The 26,364-nt window shown below is 35.0% G+C and overlaps 1 protein-coding gene and 1 long non-coding RNA gene across 3 annotated transcripts in view; one reads left to right on the forward strand and one right to left on the reverse strand.

The window, feature by feature from the left end:
- The window catches only part of LOC123673888 (limbic system-associated membrane protein-like), a 209,649-nt gene extending 188,521 nt beyond the window's left edge, over nucleotides 1–21,128 (reverse strand). The window contains exons 1-2 of one of the 2 annotated variants that reach the window (XM_045608634.1): nucleotides 20,946–21,128; nucleotides 17,584–17,865 (exon numbers count right to left, since the gene is read on the reverse strand). In XM_045608634.1, the coding sequence (XP_045464590.1) occupies nucleotides 17,584–17,629 (46 nt within the window). In that variant the 5' untranslated portion in view covers nucleotides 17,630–17,865; nucleotides 20,946–21,128. The remainder of the gene's footprint in view (nucleotides 1–17,583; nucleotides 17,866–20,945) is intronic. The other variant, XM_045608635.1, reaches the window with a different exon arrangement.
- Nucleotides 9,124–10,857, forward strand: LOC123673891. The gene is made up of 3 exons (XR_006746561.1): nucleotides 9,124–9,261; nucleotides 10,018–10,122; nucleotides 10,504–10,857. It is a non-coding gene; the product is annotated as an uncharacterized LOC123673891 (long non-coding RNA).
- Nucleotides 21,129–26,364: the final 5,236 nt, after the last annotated feature.

Here is a 26,364-nt window from a genome sequence, read left to right on the forward strand (position 1 = left end):
CTTTGGAAAATTCATTACGACTCTGTCTAGACAGTAGAACTTCTATTCATAGCCCAATCAAACAGCCCCTTCAAAATTGTGCAACCTTTCATTCCCAGTCTGTTGCATATTCTACTCCTCAGAATTCAATGTTCATCAATTCTTCAGCCCTACCATAACCCAAACCCTCTATAAGGTCCGTTCACCGGATCCAATCCATTCCAGACTGACCCCGGAATATTTCCCTTTTTACCAAATTCGCAGACAAAAGAAACGAAATGACTTTGATTACATCGCCGGGCTTTGCTGGCCTCGAGCATAGGTAATAAGAATTTCGATGCAGGGAACGGGAATCGAATGAGAGCGGGGTAACAGTATTTTGAGTAGATTCCGACCAAGAAGAGAGGAGAGGACTCCGGAAGATTGAATTCGATTGTCTGGCTCGCGAACTGCCATTTCCCGGTTATTGGAGGGGATTAAATTTTGACATGCAAATGGACGAGTCCATATTGTGTTTTTATTCAATTTCGCTACGCGATTTTTAGGACGGCCAGATGCGAAGCCGTTCTTCATATTCATGACGTTCAATCCCAGATTGAGGCTGTGCTTCTGCTCGATGCTCTTTGGTAGATCGAAATGTAGAGAGTGGTGCAACGGCAAATTTTCTGAAAGGCTTTCCAATGAGAGGTTTCATTGGGTTATTAAAAAAAAAATCATTGTGAATAGAAAGGTATGCCTATCAGTTACAGCTACGTTTGCAGCATCATTTCCTTGTCATGAAATTTTCTATTACCAATTTGAGGCTGTGTGTCCTCGATAAATGAACGAATTCCATCTTCAAGGTGGTAAATCGATTGTGACTCTAAAGAAATCCAAAGGTCTTATAATACAAATATCTTGGTTGTCAATTGTGATGACTTCTTTGAGCAATAACACGCTCAAGGAAACTTTTCTTGCAAAGTGCGATTGTTATGTTGGAATTGAAAGTCTTCCATATCAATATACTCCAATTCCAATCATAAAAATCATTAATCACAGCTTGGTACCGCAATCCTTTCACTCTAACAGTGGCACCAGCCTCATTTCCGAAGAAGTAAGGTCCAATCACATACCAGCTCAAAAACCGCACCAAACAGCGACATGTTGAGAATGAATAGGCTTTTCAACAATCATTCTAAGATTTTTCAAGCCCCAAATAGCCTCCGCGGTGAAAATGGGCCTCATCATTGAAGATGGGTTTCAGAAGAAAATCCTGATCATTCAGGAACCCAATCAGCGAAGATACGATGTTGTTGGTGATCAACCGGCTTTAGTTCTTGTTTAAACTGAAATTTAAGAGCCTTAAGACCTAAGTCTTCATGCAAAATACAGTGTTCTTGAGCGATGATCATGGTTTCGCTTTTTCACATCAACAATTTGTCTCCACATCACAATGGTTCTATACTAGTTTTACAATGTGCTTCACGACATCCCAAAAGTAGTTTAGTTTTTCGAACTACTACTTTGTTACCATTTCATAGTGAATTTTAACAATTTCAATGCGTTCTTGAAGCATGTGTCGGTTCATTTTTAGTGAGGGGTAGGTTTAAGTTGTCAAATGTCAAAAGATTACTGCTTCAAAGGTGACAGTTACCTAGATATCGACATGAAATCTTTTATTGGAAAACCCTTTATGTAATCGAATCCTCCATCACTGAAAGTACTCATTTACAAAGTCATCGAAAATCTAATTTTTCGGCAACCGTCCGGAAAGTGCTCACTTCCCGGACGCTCTTTCTCTGAGAAAGTAGCATTTCCCGGCCTAGTCCGGAAAGTACGTACTTCCCGGACTAGGCCGGAAAAGAATCATAGAATCCATAGCAATCGAGATAACGGCTGACAGTTCATATGAAATTAGTTGTCAAAAATTTGCATGTTTTTTGATCGCAATCGCAATAAAATATGGAAAGCAGCAGCGATAGTGTTATTTCACATGGTTGCCGAAAAAATATTGTACTCAACACGCCCGAAAATGGTTTTTTTGGACTCACAGACTTCCAGGACTCGCTTACGCTCGTCCTGGAATTTTGTCTATTCGTCCAAAAAAACCCTATTTTCCGGACTTGTTACGTAAATTACTATTACCTGAAACCGAGGTGAAATGCCCACTCAAAAAAAATCAGCTTCATTTCGAATATTTCATTTGATTACGAAAACATATCACCTCAAATTGGAATGCCATTATTCGAATGAACGCCCTTTTATCCTGTAATATCCAAGTATTCATGGAATTTGTTTTTATTCCGAGCCAGAATTGTTTTAATATGAGCGGATTTCTCCGCTATTTCGATACGATAGTCCATTATTGAAAACAACGCAGGGCACAACGTCAAAGGTGACCACACCGGATCGAATCTGTAGAATTAACGAGCTGGAATATCCGGGAAAACGGCGGAAAGGTGCAATGGGTTTAATGAACGAACAGATATAAAACCATTTTCCAATTCTTCGTGGAAAATTGATAAATAGTGAAATCTGGGATAAAAGCATCGGATAAATCCGCCCCGGCAGAGTTCATTTCCAGAGCTCTCTGTATTCCTGCATTTCCTGGGAGATTATTATGCAATTGATGGTCGAGAATGGGGGTGGCGCAGTGGCGGCTCGCCAGGGGAAAATATGAAAACATACTTTATTATGTTTGTTATATCTCAAACTATCGAAATATTTTTATCATGATTTCTTTCGGTACTAGAATAGCTATTTGTTTCACTAGGCAGCAAAATAGTAGATTTACTGGCACGACTGATAGTTCATTCAGCCAAGGCAGTCAATCTACTTTGCTGCCGAGTTGAACATATAATTTTTTCTTCGATTGTTTATAGTGATATATGTAGGATATTGTATTTGCAAATTATTACAATTTCCACAATCTTTTTATTTTCCCTGCAGTGATAAACTAAAACATCCTTACTTTTTAATGAAATAAAAATTTGAATTATTCTCATCTGAATTTAAAGTTTTATTTTGATTTACGAAACAAGGTTCTTGTTGAATAACACTGTATAAAAATTTGAATTGAAAAATATATAAAAATCATAAAACTCATATGTGAATTCAATTTAATAAAAGTGCTAAAACTACAAAACATGAAAGTATAGGGACTATCTTAGATTAAAAGCATTACCAATACTCGTGTTTCTCATGTAGGTCTAGATCTAGAAACTCATAAAAATCTTTAACTATGGACGAGTCGCCACTGGCGTAATGGCTATTTCACGACCTGGGCGAACACGTAGACCGGGCAGGAAAACGGCGATTTCATCCTTTATTTATCCCCGTATTTCTGGCGCGTATTTCCGATTTTATCTGAAACGTTATAATTAAAGTTTCGGTAAATGTAAAATATGTAAATTCACTCCGGGCACTGAAACAACACAGCCTGCCCATCAAACACCGTTATTTGTTCAGGATGGTTTTATTTGACTTTGCTATTATGACTCGTAGTCTTTTCACTAATCTACCGACCGCGTAAGGGAAAAAATAAACATTCATCATTTGCTTATCCTCGAGTTATCAATTAATTAGTGTCTGTAAACCTCGAATGAATAACACGCTGAATTATCATGAAGGGTTCAATCGAGAAAAGAAAGGGTCAGAAAAGTCCTCTCACCATATGGAATAATCTAGGTATGACTACGGTGAATTTGCTCGATTTTTTTATATTATGATCAAAGAAATTTGATAGAGGATTCATATTAAAAATAATATATTTCTTAATCCTAAATACATTCCTAGGAAGGGATTGTAAGATAGTTCTTCCCCTATGATAAATACAAAAACGTGTTGACCAAAACGAATAAAAAATTTTCAGGTTCCCCAATCTTTTCCAGATTTATCAGATTATCTTATTGAGATTCTCGTACAGTATCAAGGGTGGGTGAGACTAAAGAGGGGCTGAACACAACCGTCCACGATTACTTTGTTTTCTGTGCAGCATGTCACAAAATTCATGAAAATTCTCAACTTTTGTAATAGAAATATTAATTTTTGTCGTTAGATAGATTTTTAGGTTTACTTCAACGAGAGCAATTTTTCATGTACAGGGTGATTCATAAATAACAACATATGCTTATGAGCAAATTCTTCAAACAATTCCATCGGAAAGTTCTGAGGCAAATATGTTTGGGGGTTGGAGATTTTAGTGGAAATTTGGAAAAATTAGGTTCTAAGTGATTCAACAAGGTTATTATTTCTGCTAAATTTCGTTCTGATAGTCAGCAATATTGTCGAAGTGTTCTTTTCTTTGAAGGTGTTTACCTCAACAGGGAATGAGAACTTAAAAGAAATTTATATGATAAACTATCCTTAGTTTTGGCTAAGGCATCGGCACATAAAGTGAAGACATCTATTTATGAATCACCGTGTATAAATATTCAAAATTCCATAATCTCCAAAGCAAAAATCAGCACTGGCAGTAAATATAAGAAACAGGTGTACGTACCCCAAAATCAGTGCAAATCGGTCTTGATCTGTTCAAATTACAAACCGAGACTGCGTAATGTATCAATTCAACCCAAGCCATACCTAATATATAAACCTGACATGAAAATCGGCCATAAATTTAGTGGATCGGCTTCCGGAATCCTTTTAGTCTGATTGCAGGACGATTACTTACTTACCTTCAGGAAAGAGACATCTATTAGGCATTTTTCAAGGGGACTAATGAAATTGATTGAGAGGGACACAGTCCGCCGCCACTGAATCAAATCTCACGAGAATTCGGGTAGATTCGATGCTTTTGCCATAATTGCTAGATTTTTTGCTCGATAGATTGATCTGAGAAGAAGATGGATTATTCTCTGTGAGAATTTAGAATGAAGTTGCACAAAAATTATTGAATCGTGATTTAATACGCAGAAATTCATGATTCAACATCTATTGAATAGACGAGTGTTAGAATGAACCTTTTGTACGAGTATTATGCATTGTGTTCTCTAATTCACTGAATTTTCATTGAAATCAATGGAATATTTCCATAAATAAATAAATATTGTTTATTGGATCGATTCTTGGATCACTTCAAAAGATGACCAGTTTTTTCAACACGGGATTCATACGCTGCTCGAAAGATGGGAGAAAGTAGTGGCCAGCGAAGGACAATACTTTGAATCATAAATGTATAACCAGTTTTTCACAATAAAGCCTCAAATTTCGAAAAAAAAACGGCGGAAGCAAAGTTGTTTGCCCATGTAGATAAAACCGTTTAAAAAGAAATCCGTGTACCAACATATAATAATGAAATATAACCTTTAAATCTGCTTGAGAAGAGATATTCCCGCACGATTTACCTCTTCAAGTTATGATAGAATGAATGAATTTGCCACAGAATTAGAGAAAGAATGTTCATCATCAGAAGAAGAATTCCACCCCAATATTTATCTGTGAATACCTTCTGCTTAGATACCACCTTATTCTATCAAAATCGTGAACAGGCATTTCTCAAATAATATTTCATATGATACAGAGTTTCAAATTAATATTGAGAATGCATGATTTTCTATCCTTATTCCATTCAAAAACCAATTGGATCATTCCCTCGGAATTTTCTTTTGGAAAACGTATGATATCTCGGATATTAAAAAAAGAGATTAAATTTTTCCACTAGATGATTCGAAAGGACTCCTTCAATTCCTTCCAAATTTCCGAGCTCCATTGTGTCGCAGTTTCTCATTTTGTTGGCGATATCCGGCCATGTTAGGAATCACTGAGCTGATGGCGGGACTCTCTTCGGATAATGCAATTTTGAAGGCACTGAAATTAATTTCGAATTTCAAATTGGGTTATTTCATTAGCCTAATTCGTTTCAACATGGCCCGAATGTCATTCGCTGTGATAATGAACTATTGTCACGTCTCCGTGGCCCGAGAAGTCCCTAGGGACAAAAACGGGATATGATAGTACTCGTTAATCCCGTACATAAAACGTTTTACTCACCGAGTTGAAAATGGTTCTGCACGAACTAATCCTGGTGAGTGATTCTTCAATTTGATTTGAAAAATCTGATGGAACACTTCTTGAAAACCAACTTCTTATAACATAATCAACAAAGTTTTCTGGAATACTACATCGTGTATCTTTAATTTGTTGCCGAATTAATGGAGCAATTGTTATTTTAATAGTAAATATTGATTTGCATATTTATTTCACAGAACAGTAAGATTTGACTAACTATTCAGATAACTATCTGTGTATCTCTGTTTCTTTCAGTTAGATGTCTACAGTTTCGGATTATTTATTTTTCTTTTGATTAATATTAATATCCTGTCAATTTTATTTTTCACAAAAAAAAATTTATCAGATAGTGGAGGTTTTGGCGCACTGATTTCATAATTTCTAAATTTATATTAGATCGCCTTCATCAAATAGACTTATTTGATCTTTATAACTCATTTGAATACTCTAACTGCATCCTTGAGCTCACAGAGATAAGAAGAAGGAAAGAAAAGTAGATTTCTCATTAAAAAACTGTTTGAAGTGTAATTTTCAAGTCTTTCCCTTGAATCTTCCTGAATCTTTTACCCAGTAGTTGAGAAGTATCGAGAGAGAGCAAATTATTTCCGGGAATTTAGAAGCGAAAACTTTGCCAAGATCTAACTTGAATAAGAAATTCATGACATACGGAAGGGCGAAACGAAGTTATATGGTTTTCCATTCAGGTTTGTTATTTCCAATAATGAACGTTTGCAATCGGTCGAAAAAGTTTCAAGCTTCCTGAAATTTTCATAGTTAATGCTGAAACTTTACTCGGAATCCAAAAGGAATAGACGAAAAAAATTAAATATATACACATATAACGGGTGTTTTTTTTCGAGGTATACAACTTTAAGTTGGCATTACTGTTCAAGATGGTGACGGATTTAACAGCTGTCAAGTGATTTATTCTCAGTTTGGTTTGTCAATTTATCATGAATAGACTCACGCCTGAACAACGCTTGCAAATAGTGCAATTTCATTTCGAAAATAATGGTTTTGTGCGGAATACGTATCGCGCACTACGTCCATTTCATTTTGTTTAGCGATGAAGCGCACTTCTGGTTGAATGGCTGCGTCAACAACCTAAACTGCCGCATTCGGAGTGAAGCTAATCCTCGAGTGTATGTCGAAACACCGTTACATCAAGAAAAACTTACTGTTTGGTGCGCTCTATGGGCTGGTGGAATCATTGGTCCGTACTTCTTCAAAAACGATGATGGCCAGAACGTTACAGTCAATGGTGATATGTATAGAGCCATGATTACTGACCTTTTCATTCCTGAATTGAACAACCATGATGTCCAGGAGCTGTGGTTCCAACAAGACGGCGCAACATGTCACACAGCTCGTGCCACAATCGATTTATTGAAAGACACGTTTGGTTGCCGCCTAATTTCACGTTTTGGACCTGTGAATTGGCGTCCAAGATTTTGTGATTTAACACCGCTAGACTACTTTCTGTGGGGCTATGTAAAGTCAATGGTCTATGCGAATAAGCCACAAACCCTTGACTATTTGGAAGACAACATTCTCCGTGTTATTGCCGATATACGGCCACAAATGTTGTAAAAAGTCATCGAAAATTGGACGTCCAGATTGGACTACATCCGAGCCAGCCGTGGCGGTCATATGCCAGAAATCATATTTAAAATGTAATGCCACAAGATTATCTTGCGGATAAATAAAATTCATGTCAATCGAATAATCCATCGTTGTTTGATTGCAATTTAAAGTTCTATAGCTCTAAAAAAAACACCCTTTAAAAGATCTATGTATGCTATATAAGTTCTGTCTGAAATTGGACAAAAAGTTCAATACAAGTGCAGAGGCATTGATATTTTTCCACAAGTTGAAAAAACAACAACGAACCACGAAGTGGCGAGTTTTTGATTGAACAGTTCAGAATGAGCCTTCTGTAGAAGTAATTGATTGATTATTACCGAAAGTAATTTCTTCTTTGAGTATTTTCTGCTGATTTAAAAATGTGGAATATGTAATTCCACATGAACATTTTTAATAGAAGAAAATTCTTCTAAATTCTTTTTCTCGCTGTTTGATTCAATATTGAAAAATTAGTAGACTGGTATCAATATAGCAAGTGTCAAATATGCACTTTTTGTCGTGAATTAACACTTCATGACCTGAATTACCAGTTATCGATAGACATAACAACTAGCACAAATTCTAGTATTTCCAGAAGACCCTAAATGAAATATGGCGAAAACCCCAATGCAATAAAATATTGAAGAAAAACAGGCCATATAATAGCGACCCCTTCGAGCCCCATCATGTGTTACTTACATTTCAACTTTCCCATGAAAGAAAATCGCGCTTCTTGAATTTCCCGGCCGGTTCTTATCGTGAAAACCCCGAGTGAATTCACCAAATCTCCAGGAGGTAGGGGGGGAGCAATATCGGTGCAGATAGTGGCTGTTTATTGCCTCTGCCTTCCCTTTAAAGCAGTTCCAAAAGTTGAGATTAAACTTCTACGAGTGCTTTATTTTTCCCTCCCAATTCCCGGTACCCTTTCCGTTCGTTTGTTTCAATTTCTGCTCTCGATACGTCTGGAAAGCCCTGGACCGGTTCAAGCACTTCGGCCAGGGCCCAATTGAGAAAACACAATGCGAAATGGAGCCTTTGGAGAATTCTGAACGAGGGAATATTTTCGAAACCGTTCGAATATTAGAGCTTTATGTAGGTGTAACTTTATGTAGGTGTTAATTAATTGTATTATTGTGATTTTGAACAATCAAAATATTAAAGAAAAAAAATTTCAAATTTTCCTTCTTTTGAAGAAGTTTTACTCATAATAAGATTGTGATATATAAAATTATTACATATAATGGATATTCCTTCTGGGGTGGATATATCTCCCTTATCCCCCCCTCTCGGGTACGCCACTGTATCTAAACTGAACTGAATTTCTCAAAATCTAACGGCCAGGGGTACGAATCCGAGAAGCTTGAATAATTTTCATTTTATTAAATCGCACTTCGGAAAACCTGTATTTATCGCTCTACACAACTCAACGAGATCAGATGAGTAAACATCTGAATCATAACTGCGTACGTCTTCATTCGACTACTGGATTTGTCATTTCACTGATAAACAATTCAGTTTTCATCTAGCCCGCTGTAAGTAAAGATGGAGGTGAGTGAATTTTTGATCTAGTGTTTATAATTTTTGTACCGAATCGTATCAATATGAACTAGATATGCGAATTTTGTTCTCAAATGCTGAAATGAAAAGATTATAATTTTTGGAACAAATGTGAGTATTTTTCAAATTTATTTTTTCCTCAGCGTTTCACCGCCTCCAAATTCATCGGTTCTTCACGTACCTAGTCTATCAATAGGTTAAATTCTACTTTCTTGATTTTCTTCATGTCCCAACTAGTAGTTTTTCATTTATATTCCAAGTAAATATAACTAGTTCTCCACTACGAATGATACAATTTGAAATAGTTGCAATGGCATCTCTTAGATCATTTTTTCAGTTCGAATATAAACCTTTGCAATTGCAATCGAAGGCAATCTTTCATTCGATATAATATGTTCCTAGAATCTACAAATAGTTAATCAATTCCTTAAATTATTATACTAATATCAGTTGTTTTTTTTTTCAATAATGAACTGTCAAATCGGTCTAGATTTTTATTAACCCAGTGTAAAATTTCTGATAATTCACTTCTCGGAATTTCAAATTCGATAAAACTACAATTTTGATTCATTGGATAATTCATCCGATTAGTCTAGTAATAAACGATTCATATTCAGATATTTTCGATTCAATTTATTAATTCGCCTTTCGGAAAACCCGTTTTTATCACTTTCCAACTTGTTTCCACGACTAGTTGAGGTGAGTGTACATCTTAATCATATTTACGTACGTCTTCAATCGAGTACTGACTTGTCATTCCACTGATAAACAAGTCAGTTTTCATTGAAATCAGTCAGTTTTCATCCAGCGGTCTATGAGTAAAGATCGATGCGAGAAAATTTGTAACCTAGTGTTTTTTTATTGTAGGGCCGAATCGCATGAACATTACAATGTATTGTATGAAGTAATCCCCCTGAATGGTTTAGTGAACTGTGTGCCGAAATGCAAGGATTATAATTTTTGGAAACTAATGTGAGTATTTTCCCAATTAATTTTGACCTCAGAGTTAAACTTCCTGCATATTCATTGGTTTCTCACGTAGTCTTCCATTAGGTTAAATTTTACTTCTTTAATATTCTGATGTTCCTCGTCCCAACCAATACTTTTTCCATTCATTTTCCTAGTACATAGTCACAATGACAACGATGTGACATTTCTTATTTCGGTTCGAATATTTTCCAATATGAATTTGAAATCGAAAACAATCTTCCATTTGATTTATATCTTACTCATTTCAGTTTTCTTATTCTCAATTTTGTACTTTTGAAATCGGTCTATCTTCTTATTAATCAATCCAGTATTCTCGGAATTATATTTCATCCGAATATACCAGTAATGATTATGTCATTGCAGATATGAATCAATAAATTCTTTGGAAACGACCGAAGAATGATGTCAGAAAGCATTATACGAAAACAATCGGAATGCTACAGCAAAGCGAAACTAAACTAGTGTACAGTGTGGCCTATTTCAAATATTGTTTATACCTACTTTTCATCGACTAATATGTAATTGTTATTTCTGTGAGATATTCTGTTCAAATTTCGACTTTAACTGTTGGCAAATTATTGATGTACATAAAGTTAGCAATTTTTTGAGATGTAAATGATACAAATATTATACGCTGAATAAACTACAAATGAGGTTCCGTCCACTATCAAAATGCGAATCATTATTTGTAATTGGAAGCTGAAAAAAAAAGAGAAAGAATAAAAATATGAGAAAACAAAAAAATAATAAAAATAATAAAAAAACAAAAAAAAAGATTGAAAAAGGATTGGAAAAAGGATGAAAAAAAAGGATTCAAAAGCTTCCAATTCCAATGAAGAGGGTTTATGAGTTCATTTTGCAGAATGCAATTCAAGTCCTCATCGGTAATAATAAATTAAATTTCATTTGTCAGTTCTTCAGTGCTTTTAACTTTGAATTAGCTTTGTTTTCCATCGTTGAAGAAAATCGATCCTATTATTAATTATTTTATGTATTCTGATCGAACCGCGTTTTCATATCTATACGAATACGTCGATATTTTGCCAAACAGTTAATCGATATAAAAGCAGGATATAAGATCTCATTGCGATTTGTCATTCATTAAATGAATTGAGTTAGAAATATTCGTACTTATTAATAATATTAATATTTATAGATTCAAACAATAGGTTTGTGAAATATTGTTATAATGTTATATCATTTATTTATTATATCTCATCTATAAATATTTTGAAATGTGAATCAATATGTAAGATGAATATGATTTTTGGTTTTAATATCTTTCTTGTACTTTCAGTTACTCTGAGAGCTCCAAAGAGGCAGTCTTTCAGCAGGACAAATTGCAGAAATTAGAAGCATCATTAAGGATTATTATTTTTTTGTGATATTCTGTTGAAATATCGAATTTAACTGTTGGTAAATTATCGATGAATATAAAATAGGTAATTTTTTGTGTTATATTGATGATGCATGGAGTATACACTGGATAAACTACAAATGGGGTTCCTTCATTCTATTGAAATGCGGATTAATTATTTGGAATTGGAGGCTGAACCGAAAGAAAACAGAAAACAAAAAAAAAAGAAAAGAGAAAAATAGAAAGAAGACCAGAAACAAAAAAAAAATAAAAAAAGAAAAAACAGATAAAATAAAAAAATAAGAAAAGAAACCTGAGTTAAAAAGCCTCCAATTCCAAAGAAAGGATAATTAATGGGTGTATTTTGTCTTCTGCAGAATACAATCCAAGTCCTTATCGGGAATAATAAATTGTTATGTTGTCATTTATCAGTTCTCCAGTGCTTTCAACTTCAAAATAACTTTGTTTTACCATCGGTAAAAAAATTCTATTCGATTATTCATTATTTTATTTATTTTTATCAACTCGCGATTTCATATCTTTACGTCGATAATCTGCCAAACAGTTAATCGATATTAGCAGAATATAAAATATATTTCCATTCATTAAGTTGAAAAAAATCATTATTATTGTAATATTTATAGATTCAAGTAAGAGGGTTGTAAAATATTGTTATAATTTTATAATATTTACTTATTATATTTTATTAATAGATCTATTGAAATGTAAAATAGTATGTCACATGAATGTGATGTAGATAGAGATAGAGAGGTTTATAATCTTTATTTTAGTTTCAGCTCAAAAAGGACAATCTTTCAACAAGACGAATTGCAGAAATTAGAACTTTGAGACTCCCAAGAAGTTTATATTTGAATATTGTCATATATTGTTAAATATAATTATATCATTTATTTATTATATTTTGTCAATAAATACCTTGGAATGTGAATAAATATGTAACATGAATATGATTTTGGGGTACTAATTGCAGAAATAAGAATTTTAGGCCTCCCCGAAAATTATTATGCTTGAACGAAAAAATCACGAATGGAATTAAAGAACATTAAGACTAGAAAATATTAGAATGAACCATTGGAACTCCATGCTGAGATGAGTTAAAAATGAGAACATTAAGGGAATTATTCGAAGGGAGAGTTCTTGTTTTGTTGATCGTAAAAAATGTTTGACGAATTGGGAAAAATGTTCGACGATTACATTCCACAGAAGAAAGTTGTGGAAACCAGAAAACGTTCTCATCGAAATTAGTCAGATTTTATCATTTAATTAAGCGGACTATTAGTAAAGATCGACGTGAGAAAACTTGTATTTATTGTTTTTGATTGTAGGGCCAAATCGTATGAACATTGAGTGTGATCTGAAGTATTCCCACTGAATGGTATAAGTGAACTTTGTGCCGAAGTGATATGATTATGATTTTTGGAAATTACTCTGAGAGCTCCAAAAGGGCAATTCTTCAACGGGACGAATTGCAAAAATTAAAAGTTTGAGCCTCACCAAGATGTTTATATTTAAATGTTGTATTATATTATCAGGAGAATGTATATTATATTGTTATAATTTTATATTATTTATTTATCATATTTTATCAATGAATATTTTGCATTTTAGATTAAAATGTTATATGAATATGATTTTGCGGAACGAATTTCAAAAATAAGAACTTCAAGCATACCCAAGAAGTTGTGTTGCTTAAAAGAAAAAATTGCGAATGGAAATGAAAATTAAAACCAGACAATATTTAGTTGTTCCATTTGAATTTCATGCTGAGAGGAGTTAAAATGAAGGGATCATTCTTGTTCAATGATTCAATCGCACTGAAAAAAGTTGGGAAACCCAGAAAAAGTGAAATAGATTTGGAGAAAGCATAATTGCACGATTGGACTACTACAGAGTGTTTTGATCCGAGTTGTAGTTTCGCTTACATGAAACTAAGAGAGAATAATATGGGACTGATTACAAAATGAGAGGTCGGTCTATTTGATACAAAACAAATTCAGAAAGCGGTACCGTTATAGGCTTGTTCCTATATGTCTGTATATACAGAAACTCTAGCTGTCATATGTTCTTAGGTCGGTGGGTACTGTGGAACCTTAAGCCGAATGATGGGAGTTCGAGTCCCGGCCAGGAAATAAATTTTCTGGTTACGAGGGATCGACGAACCATCCACTGTTGAGTTAAAAATCAACAGTGTGGCGCATGAAATGGTTATGGGTCACGGTAATAAAGCCTTTACTCCTGCATGCTTCAAGCCTCTGAGGTATTTCACAGAGGCCTAGAAAACAATGCTTCTATTACTTTCAGTAGACTAGGTACCAATAACTCGAAGAAAAATTCAGGACGTCAGATATTTTCTGATAGTTTATTTTTGATTGGCAATCGATCAATGAAACCGGTGGTTATGTTACTTTTTTCAGATTTTGCTCTCAATATTGAAAATTTATTATTATTCCGCAGTTACAATTCATAATCTCAGATTTTCCAGAAAATGCAATTTATTTTTGTTAGAAATCGGTCAATGAATATAGTGTTGAGGTTCTCATTTAAGCTAGAGCGGTTGTGATTTTCCAAAGATTCACCAGGCTCTGCATTTCCAGTCATGTCTATCAGTTGGTAATCATGATAAGAGTGTTGAATTCTAAACAGGTTGTAATTTTTGAGAGATTAACTCAACTTTACCATTTCATTATGTGTACCAATTGGTAGATATGATGAGAGTGTGAACTTCTGGAAAGGTTGTAATTTTCCAAAGATTCACCTGGCTCGGCATTCCTGTCATGTCTATGAGTTCGTAGTCATGATAAGAGTGTTGAATTCTAGAAAAGTTGTAATATTTGAAAGAGACTCAAATTCACTCCCATATCATTTGTACCAGTTGATATCTATGATAAGAGTGTATAGAGTTGTAATCTTTGAAATACTTACTATACTTCGCGATCTAATTATGTCTATCAGTTGGTAGTCATGATGAGATAGCACAATTTTAGACAGGTTGAGATCTTTAGAAATTAACTCTCCCCTTAGTGGTAGTGCTAAAGCGTCTGCAGAGGGGTTTACCCTTTGCAGTCGGTTACACATGGAATAACTCAGTCCGAGCTCAATTCTGCTGATATTTTTTCAATATCCAGGATGAGTGAATATTCCCCTTAATGGGAGTGAGAAAGCCTCTGCAGAGGGGTTTACCCTTTGCAGAGACTAAATTCGGTTTCGAATGAAAGAACTCAGTCCGAGCTCAATTCTGCTGATATTTTTTCAATATCCAGGATAAGTGAATATTCCCCTTAGTGGGAGTGAGAAAGCCTCTGTAGAGGGGTTTACCCTTTGCAGAGACTAAAGTCGATAACAAATGAAAGAACTCAGACCGAGCTCAATCCTGCTGATATTTTTTTTCAATAACCAGGATGAGTGAATATTTCCCTTAGTGGGAGTGAAAAAAAAAAGGGTAAACCCCACTGCAGAGGCTAAAGTCGGTTACACATGGAAGAACTCGGACCGACCTCAATTCTGCTGATATTTTTTCAATATCCAGGATGAGTGAATATTCCCCTTAGTGGGAGCGAGAAAGCCTCTGCAGGGGGGTTTACCCTTTACTAAAGACGGTTTCGAATAATATAAGTGCGATTACTAAAACTTAAGCAGAAGAAACTCGATAAACTTCACATCAATTGAAATCGTCCAGGTCGATAAAAATCGAGCATCCTCTCCGTCGAGTTAAAGATGCAGATAATGGAATAATTGAATCTTTCGCTACGCCCTCTCTGATTATCGGTTCTCGCGTAATTACCACGTGTTTGCCAACCTAATGGACTCCTTGGTCAGGACCCATTATTCGGCCTATTAGGAGCGGAAGTATTTATTCTGCAAGTAGGAAAAGTATCGCTGAGAAAAAGTTCTCGAGGCACGCTCGACGCAGAAGTGGGTCAAAGAGGAGTTCGGAAAATAAGTTTCCCTCCCGGACGGGCTCAGATATCGAGTTCATTATAAAAGTCAAGGAGTATTGGGTTATTTTGTTCCCTGTGTCAACTTTCTTGGTTTTCATCATTGGCGAGAATCTGTTCTGAAGAGTTGTCCGTTAGGGGAGGAGGTAGTTGAAGAGAAATGTATCGTGTTTCTAATCAATTCTACAGCTGGATGAAAAGTTGGACGGAGTTTGGAGAAAGAGGATTATCGGACTGCTGGTTTCGGACTGATAGGTAACAACAAGTTATGAAGAGAAGTAGGTCCATTTTTACGATAATGAAAAAGTTGATATTTTGCTCAGCTACACATCGTCGAATGAATTTGAAATGAAATTCTTCTCTTTCTCATTTATTACCATTTCTGTTGTGAATTTTAACAAATTCAATTCGTAATAGAAGCGTTCATCGTTCCATTTTTAGTGAAGTCGTAAATTTTACTTTCTGAATTTCGAAAGTTGACAGCTTCAAAAGCAACAGCTGCCCAGATATCGATCTATTCCAAATGCAAGCTCTACAATCAGTTAGATTATAACTCACAAATTCAATAGACTTCCTGTTTATTTACACTGAGAGAATTATTCGCACTCATGAGATAGTTCTCTAAAAAAATTGTCTGACTACTTTCGATCACATCAACCCAGATGGAATTTTGCTCATCAGAAACTGTGTTCAGGTTTAATAATAAACTATTTAACTTAATGATTTTTTGCAGTTTTTTCTATTGGATGTTTTTTTTTCGAGGTAAATAACTTTAAGTTGGCATTACTGTTCAAGATGGCGATCGATTTAACAGCTCTTAAGTGATTTATTCTCGGTTTGATTTGGCAATTCATCATGAATAGACTCACGCCTGAACAACGCTCGCAAATAGTGAAATTTCATTTCGAAAATAATGGTTGTGTGCGGAATACGTATCGCGCACTACGTTCCTTTTAGTTTGTTTAGCGATGAAGCGCACTTCTGGTTGAATGGCTACGTCAACAAGCAAAACTGTCGCATTTGGGGTGAAGCTAATCCTCAAGTGTATGTCGAAATACCGTTAGATCCAGAAAAACTGACTGTTTGGTGCGCTTCTTCGAAAACGATGACGACCAGATCGTTACAGTCAATGGTGATCGGTATAGAGCCATGATTACTATCTTTTTCATTCCTGAATTGAACAACCATGATGTGCAGGAGCTGTGGTTCCAACAATACGGCGCAACATGTCACACAGCTCGTGCTCCAAACGATTTATTGAAAGACACGTTTGGTGACCGCCTAATTTCAAGTTTTGGACCTGTGAATTGGCCTCCAAGATCTTGTGATTTAACACCGCTAGACTACTTTCTGTGGGGCTATGTGAAGTCATTGGTCTATGCGGATAAGCCACAAACCCTTGACCATTTGGAAGACAACATTCGCCGTGTTATTGCCGATATACGGCCACAAATGTTGGAAAAAGTACAAAGTCGACTACATCCGAGCCAGACGTGGCGGTGATATGCACGAAATCATATTTAAAATGTAATGCCACAAGATTATCTTGCGGATAAATGAAATTCATGTCAATTGAATAGTCCATTGTTGTTTTATTGCAATTTAAAGTTCTATAGCTCTAAAAAAAACACCCTATATTTCTTCGTAAATATTTCTACGTGGAATATTGAAATTTCATCTTTGTTCAATTTTGAATTGGTGAAAATCTACCCGTTTCAGCTCAATTTCCAAATATTCAGTTGCATCATAAGAAATAAAGATTTTACTCATAATACAAAATTTACTCGAAAATTTATAATGAGCTTTCACAAGAAATAACACGCCAAATATAAATATTGGAGTTGAATTCGAAAGTTATAGGGCAAATCAGTGTTTTCCTAAAAATTTTCATTTATTTTGTTGGTTTATTATAATCCTCGCTGAATACTGTTATTATCCGGTTGTTATTCAGTATATCTTTAACAACCTATTCTCCGTCCACTCATCAATCAAAACTCACAAAACTTTCCCCATGAAACAAATTCCCACCTCAACAGGATTATTACGAAAAAGAAAATCATCAACACCCAACGGAGCGAAAACAAACCACCCTCAAAAAAAAACTTTTTATGAAAGAAGCGAAAGACTCACCTTGAATCAGCACCACCAGGAAGGCGAAGACGATGTTTCGGCACATTTCCTTCGGCTGGGACGTAAACAGGCTACGATGGTCCTAAGTGAAAAAGCTCGTCCTTGTCCTCAGTCCCATAAAACACAAAAACGTAAAAAAAACACACTCGCACTAGCTCTGTCTCTCTCTTCGTTTATAATTAGTTTCCACCAAGTTCAGTACATTTCTGCCTGGACACTTTAAAGTTCAAACTCGATTTCTCATTACACACCGATCCAACAGCCAAAGTTCTCGGAATTAACCTGGAAAGATATGATGGAGTGAGTGAGATTTTTTTTCATCGGGATGCTGGTACGCTAATGAATAAAAGTTTGGCTGGAAAAACGTTTTTACGCCGAGCGGTTAGAGGTTAAAGCTGTAAATAAAGGTTCTTACTTTTACGTTAAGAAGTTTAATTGCTTGTTCGTAATCGTGCATTTCCTGTTTTTGAGCTTAATTAGGAAAACTCCGGGGAATATTTCGAGGTAAACTGATTGATTGAAAAAGATATCGATATTTGCTGATTTATTTCATTCAATGCTGAATTATGATGATAATACCATAAGAAATCATACGCGATGCATCAGTTCCATTTACAAAGAAATTTTTTCCCATTCAGAAAATAATTGTATTAATTTCGATTTAAAAAAAAAATCTACAAAATAAATTCAGTCAATTGTGTAGCGCATTCGCCATTTCGTAACACGAATTCAAAATTCAATTATTCTATTTTCGCTGTAAATAATTGTTTCGCTACACAGTAGCTTCTTAAGATGTTATATTCTGAATAACCTACTGACTAACTCAGGTATCAGTTATTCAAAATTAAAATCTGAAAAAATTACGGTGTAGTGATACAATTTTTATTTATATTTAATTTCTATTTTAATGAATTTCTATCAAGTGAAGAGCGAGTCAATCCAATATGGAATAAATAAATTTGTAATACAAATTGTTGACCAAATAGAGCTAAGGTTATTCTTTTAAATAATTTCCATCTCTCAAACCCAGATGAATTTCGGTGTACCCTAAGCATGCCATGAGAAGTTAAAACATGAATATTAATGTTACAGAATTACGGAATGATAAGCTATTTGAAAATTGAATGCTTGTTACTAAATGAATCGTCAATTATTTCATTCAATCACACAACAAGATTCAATATGAACTAATTGAAAATGAAAAAAGAACAAAAGGCAGAAATGATTAACCTTGATGTGATATAGAGTTGAGAAAATACCAAATGTTTTTTTTTTTTAAATAAACCTTCAATATTCCTGATATTAAATAGAATGATGTAAACAAAGTAGCGTGAATGTCAATAAATCAATAATTGATAAGCGTATTCAATAAAAATATTTGACCTGAAGCATCATATAGTATATCGATGGCTTTTAAAACATATTGAATTAATAACTGACTGATTAATGAATTCGATATTTCATGTTTTTAGAAATGAAACAACGTGCTTTGTTGTTATTACGTGATTCGATAGTATTTCATCCTAAACAATTTAATTAATGGTAATATGACGAAGTAGCGTTATAATGATGTTAATTAATATCAAATGTAAATGTTCTGGATTATTTATCACCATTTCGATAACGTGTTGATCAGTAAAATTGCCAATTAACCTTATTTTTTTAGCAAAAGGAAAAATTTATGTTTATAAATTTGTCATTCGATAAAATAGTTACACTTTGAATTAAATACGTATTTTTGCGTCCATTTCAACAAGTAAAATTTCAATTCATGTTTCAGTTGACATATGAGCATGGTTGTAATATAGATTTTTTTTCAGATAATACTGATGGAGATATTGACGGATCTTATGGAAGAATTTCAGTGCTAAAATTGAATACTACAGATTTGGAGTCATTAGGGTAATAGGTCACTGGGTTTAAAAAAGTAACTGTTGAAGGCAGTTTATATCATCTTGAACCCTTTGACCAATTTAAGCAATTTGTTTTTTGTGAATCGTAGCTTGATTCCTCGGGAAACATAACTATTCAGATACCGCCCCCATTTTATCTTTTTTCATTATATACAGGGTTGAACAAAAAATATTGAAAAAAAAAGTTTTTTTTCAGAACATCGTTTGAAGTGATTCATTGGCTGACGAGATTATTTACGATCACTAAGACGTTGCCTAATGTTTTCTGAACAGGTCTTCTTTTTATTTATTGCGAAGTAGTTAATGTTCGACTTCATATAATAAACAAGAGTTCTATCAAATGAATATTACATCGAAAAAACGAACAGTAAACGTCAATTTCAGAATAATGATATCGATTGACAAGGATTCATAATATCAATGAATAGGGGTATCGTTGAAGAACGAAATTCCATTATATGGATGAGAAAATACATTGTATCAATGAAATTAAGGTGGTAATTGCCACTTTTTGATACAATGAAGAAATTTCTTATCAGTGTAAGTGATTTATCATAATTTTTCTCAAAATTAGGATAATGCAGTTAGTAAAAAAAGTGAATGTACAGAAAATATGAGGCAACATCTGAGTGTTCGTAAACATTCTTGTGAACACTCTTTAGAGTGTTCTGAATAAAAGCTTACTTTTCATTATTTTCGCTCACCCCTGTATATAACTCAAAGGAAAGTAACAGAAGACTGCATTCCAACAGTTATGTTCTCAAGAAATCAAACTATGATTCAATATAAAGATTGCTAAAATAGACTCAAGGATTCAAAAGCAAATAAAGTACAAAATTCGTTGATATTTTGGCCGGTTCCCCAATTTTGCCAGTGTCAATATTTCAAAAATTTCATAATTATGTGTTTAAAACTATCATATCCAAAAAATAAAAGACCAATACTCTTGAAGAAGTCCAGCTTCTTCCTGCAATTGAGCATTTATGTAAGAGCTTCATATCCGAGTTGAATTATGATAGAATTATCATAAAAATATTTTTGGATAAGCTGTTTTTCCAAGATTGTCAATAATTATTTTATAAATATTCGAGCCTTCTGAACTCATATTTCTCATTAATATTATGTTTTTGATCTCTTTAGGAGTTTTTTGCAATATATTTGCAGCTTCTGAAGTCGAACCTTTATTTCGCACTAATGTCAATTGTAATGAAATAAACAAGCGCGCAACAGTTAATGACGTTAGTGTATTTCTCAATTATCAATCTATATTTTTAATTTCATGCATATTGATTCAATAAATTTCCATTTTCATTGTATATTTTTTATTTATTCAAAATCCATTCAAACTCATATTTCATCACACAATTTCCTCCAGATCCTCAAAATTCTCAACCCTTACACCCTCCCACCAAACCACAACAAAAAAAATCCCCAGACACACCAACTTACTCAAACAATCCAAGTTGGTAATCCAATCAACAAAATACTCAATCAAAACTCATAACAAGAAAAATCCCAAAAAAACTCGTCTGTATCTCGCAATCTGAAAATCTCGCTTGCGCGCCTTTCAAGAGCCGGCCCTGTCTGACGTCCGGTACCGAACGAGCACGCGGAAGAACTGCGGCGCTCGCCGTCTCCCTCGCGAGCGACGACTCGGGCGCCCGCGCGGTCGTCCTTATCTGCTGCCGGTCGGTGCGAATCTCTCTTCTTCTTCCCGTCGCGTCTTTCTTATTCAAATTGATCCCAGCAATCGGATTAAAAGGATACAATTATATTAGTCTTGCGGGGGGTGGCGGTATAGGCTCAGAGGGGCGGTTTGTGTGCGGTCCCGATTGACGGGTTTATTTATTTGAGGTTATGAGATTCGGAGAGGGGGAGGGATGTCCGTTGAATCGGGAATTTATTGCGGTCCGTAGGGGGGGTTTGGATGCTTACCTCCGTGCTTTTTTTTGGTGTTTTATGATGAATTTCGTAATAGGGGAGGCTATGGATTATTCTGGTTTGAAAATAATATGACAGTTATTGTATTTCAGGTTTATGATTCTATGAAATAAGAAATGTTTCACTTAACAGAAGCTTCTTCATATTTTACCTTTTTGAATAAAAACAACCCCGAAGAAGCTACTGTGTTTTATAGCTAACCATTTGTAAATTATAAAGGGTTTTCAAATATCACTTGTTACGATCAATGGCACACGGTCTGGCTGACCAGCACTTCCGGTCTTATGAAGAAGTAAAAAATTGGATCGATTCGTGGATCGCTTCAAAAGATGACCATTTTTTTCAACTCGGAATTCGTACGCTGCCCGAAAGATGGGAGGAAGTGGTAGCCAGCGATAGACAATACTTTGAATCATAAATGTATGACCAGTTTTCTACAATAAAGCCTCGAATTTCGGAAAAAAAACGGTGGAAGCAAAGTGTACGCCTATGTAAAAGGTTTCATTTTGATATTGAAAAAAAAAGAGTATATCTTGAGGATATACTCTTCGGTGTCGGGCTCTTTCTCCAAAAATGAAAATGACCGAATGCAGTTTTTCAAAGAAAACACGCTGGAATGCGAAATTATCCGGTCATTTTGATGTACGAGTGTAATTCGGGGGAATATTTCCCGAATAAACTGTTAACTTGTCAAAGTGACATAGATTCCATAGATTCGAACTGTGTAAGATTCATAGAAACTATGCATCTATGAACAGAACAATTATCGCAGTGCTATTTCGCTTCCTACAATGCAATTATCGCTGTAATTATCGATAATTGTTCTCCATATACATAGAATTTTTGACAGGAGGGAAATATTCGTAGGTAATTGCACAAGTGCATCAAAATTACCGATAATTTTGCATGACAGCGTGTTGTCATAAAAACTGCATGAGTTCATTTTCATTTTTGGAGAAAGAGCGAATGCAGTTTTTCAAAGAAAACACGCTGGAATGCGAAATTATCCGGTCATTTTGATGTACGAGTGTAATTCGGGGGAATATTTCCCGAATAAACTGTTAACTTGTCAAAGTGACATAGATTCCATAGATTCGAACTGTGTAAGATTCATAGAAACTATGCATCTATGAACAGAACAATTATCGCAGTGCTATTTCGCTTCCTACAATGCAATTATCGCTGTAATTATCGATAATTGTTCTCCATATACATAGAATTTTTGACAGGAGGGAAATATTCGTAGGTAATTGCACAAGTGCATCAAAATTACCGATAATTTTGCATGACAGCGTGTTGTCATAAAAACTGCATGAGTTCATTTTCATTTTTGGAGAAAGAGCGAATGCAGTTTTTCAAAGAAAACACGCTGGAATGCGAAATTATCCGGTCATTTTGATGCACGAGTGTAATTCGGAGGAATATTTCCCGAATGAACTGTTACATTACTTGTCAAACTGATGTAGAATGGAATTGCCATAGATTCGAACTGTGTAAGATGCATAGAAACTAAGCATCTATGAACAGAACAATTATCGCAGTGCAGTTTCGTTTCCTACAATGCAATTATCGCTGTAATTTTCGATAATTGTTCTCCAGATACATAGAATTTTTGACAGGAGGGAAATATTCGCTGTAATTTTCGATAATTGTTTTCCATTTCTCCATTTGAAACTGCAAATTTTAATAATATGAATATGGTATATAAACACATTGAATTGAATTAAATACTCCTACATTTCCCTAGTTAAACGCCCTAAAATCATGTTCATTTGTTTTTTTTTTTTAGATTCTCAACCCATCTCCTCCAGAACTAGTGATATCTAAATTTATGGAAATGAAAAACGAGAAATTCCGGTAACACGTAAAATTTGTCGTCATCATTCCTATAGGGTTGAAGCTTTATTCAGGTCCTAGCATCTGAATCGGCTATTTTGGAAGTAATTTCCGATAGGAATTACTCCAGGAAGAGTATAATTTTACTACCGACAGTCAAACTTTCGGATGTTCCACTTCCATGCTTGCAAGTTTCAATGAAGAAAAATGTCCCCCATCAGTCGTTTTATAAAAGTGCGGCAGTAAAATTTTTGAATATGCCAAGCCTGAAAGACACAGATGTACTGAGTTTGAATCGATAACGTCACTGCATCTTATGGAGATAACTTGTTGCAGACATGGACATGAACTGAATTGTTGAAAAGTTGCAAGAAATATTGTACAGAATTTCTGGAAGAAAATTCGAGAAACTAGATAGGTCGTTAAGGTGGATTTTATATATTTTCTCCAAAACTAACCTATTAAAATATTGAAGTTTAATATGAATCTTGGTGCTCTAACTGAAGAATTTCATTGGCAGAGAGCTGATCTTTCACGTGTCGGAAAAATAAAAAGTCTAAAGAAGTTAAATTACAAGATCACAGTTGCACCAGCCTCATTTTCGAATAAGTCCAAGAGCAATACTCCCAGTTGTTCTTGAGCAACGCATATAAAGGGTATTTTTTTTAGAGCTATAGAACTTTAAATTGCAATAAAACAACGATGGATTATTCGATTGACATGAATTTTATTTATCCGCAAGATAATATTGTGGCATTACATTTTAAACATGATTTCTGGCATATGACCACCACGGCTGGCTCGGATGTAGTCCAATCTGGACGTCCAATTTTTGATGACTTTTCCAATATTTGTGGCCGTATATCAGCAATAACACAGCGAATGTTGTCTTCCAAATGGTCAAGGTTTCTTGTTGGAATCACAGCTCCTGGACATCATGGTTGTTCAATTCAGGAATGGAAAAGTTAGTAATCATGGCTGTATACCGATCACCATTGACTGTAACGTTCTGGCCATCATCGTTTTTGAAGAAGTACGGACCAATGATTCCACCAGCCCATAAAGCGCACCAAACAGTCAGTTTTTCTGGATGTAACGGAGTTTCGACATACACTTGAGGATTATCTTCACTCCAAATGTTGCAGTTTTGTTTGTTGACGTAGTCATTCAACCAGAAGTGCGCTTCATCGCTAAACATAATAAAATGGACGTAGTGCGCGTTACGTATTCCGCACAGAACCATTATTTTCGAAATGAAATTGCACTATTTGCGAGCGTTGTTCAGGCGTAAGTCCATTCATGATGAATTCCAAACCAAACCGAGAATAAATCACTTGACAGCTGTTAAATCGGTCGCCATCTTGAACAGTAATGCCAATTTAAAGTTATATACCCCGAAAAAAAACACCCGTTAGTTACGTCATGAGAGTCGTACCTATTGTGGCTGTTACTTCGTCGAGAAACATTTTTCCGATAAAAATTATTTGAAGTACCCTCAAATGTAGAATACATTAATTGGTGAGTTATCAACAACTAATTCTAAGAAAAAAAAAAGAAAATGGATTTTCCTTCCATTTGCGTTACGTTAACCAAACGCCCTGTGTATTCACTATGGGTTTAGCGTTCAGCATTTTTCGCAGGTAATCTCGTTTTTCCGGGAAAATAGGAGAGAACCTGGAAAAAATCAACCCTCACGCAGGGTAAGCAAGAAAAAGATCTTTGCCATTACGGGGCTTAGAGAGGAGACATTTTTATTGAAATTGATGTCTGGTTTGAATGGTTATTTCCCGTTTTCGGCGTCCCTGTTTTGCCACTTCGATTACCCACCTCCAATCTGATAACATATGTTGAGAGTCTGGCGCAATCCCTTCCACTTCAAGAAAAAGTTTTTATGACTAACCTACGTCCCCCTCGACATATCGATTTCTGTCCGAAATCAATCGAATAAATTCCGAATGTTTCTTGATTTTTTGAAGTGGGGATATCACTGATTCTGGAGATTTGATAACGCTGTCGAATCGTAACAAACTTCTTCATATAACTTCAAGAAAACAGATAAGGTCTGAGTTCATCAAAAGTTATAAGATTGTTCAGGATGGTAGACGTCAACTTAGAAATGTTCAAGAGAAAAAGATCAAACTGGTTGCTAAAAATAACTTAATACAAAAAACCTCCTTCTCACTGCATAAGTTCACGGACTATTCCTGCAATGAGAAACACCAAATGAGAACTGTCACAAGATTTCTCATTCAATGAAACTGATTTAGTTCAATAGGTATTTTCGATTCACCACATCCTTACATATCACGGAAATGTGGGTTTTCTCTGCAGGAAGCAAGAAGTGGTCACTGTAAAAATTGGAAACGTCCAGGTTTAAATGAAATCGATACCGAAAATGAGATGAGTTGCTTGCTGGAGAGTACGTATTATCTAGAGTGGTGGAGATGTTCTATTGGTGAGATAGGTTTTCTAGACTCAATTGAGATTCTTAGTAACATAGGAATGATGTATTGTCTTTCAAGGCGATGTTTTATCTCAAGTCTGATTGAAAAGTAGGTTAACCTATTCAAGAAAGAATCCTTGTTCGCATGTTATGTAGAAGAGTGATATAGGGTGTTTTTTTCGAGGTATATAACTTTAAGTTGGCATTACTGTTCAAGATGACGACCGATTTAAGAGCTGTCAAGTGATTTATTCTCAGTTTGGTTTGGCAATTTATCATGAATAGACTCATGCCTGAACAAAACTTGCAAATAGTGCAATTTTATTTCGAAAATAATGGTTCTGTGTGGAATACGTATTGCGCACTACGTCCACTTTATTTTGTTTAGCGATGAAGCGCACTTCTGGTTGAATGGCTACGTCAACAAACAAAACTGCCGCATTTGGAGTGAAGCTAATCATCAAGTGTATGTCGAAACACCGTTACATCCAGAAAAACTGCCTGTTTGGTGCGCTTTATGGGCTGGTAGAATCATTGGTCCGTACTTCTTCAAAAACGATGATGGCCAGAACGTTACAGTCAAAGCTGATCGGTATAGAGCCATGATTACTAACTTTTTTCATTCCTTAATTGAACAACTATGATGTC

This window comes from Harmonia axyridis, chromosome 2 (assembly GCF_914767665.1).
Source record: "Harmonia axyridis chromosome 2, icHarAxyr1.1, whole genome shotgun sequence".
NCBI lineage: Eukaryota > Metazoa > Arthropoda > Insecta > Coleoptera > Coccinellidae > Harmonia > Harmonia axyridis.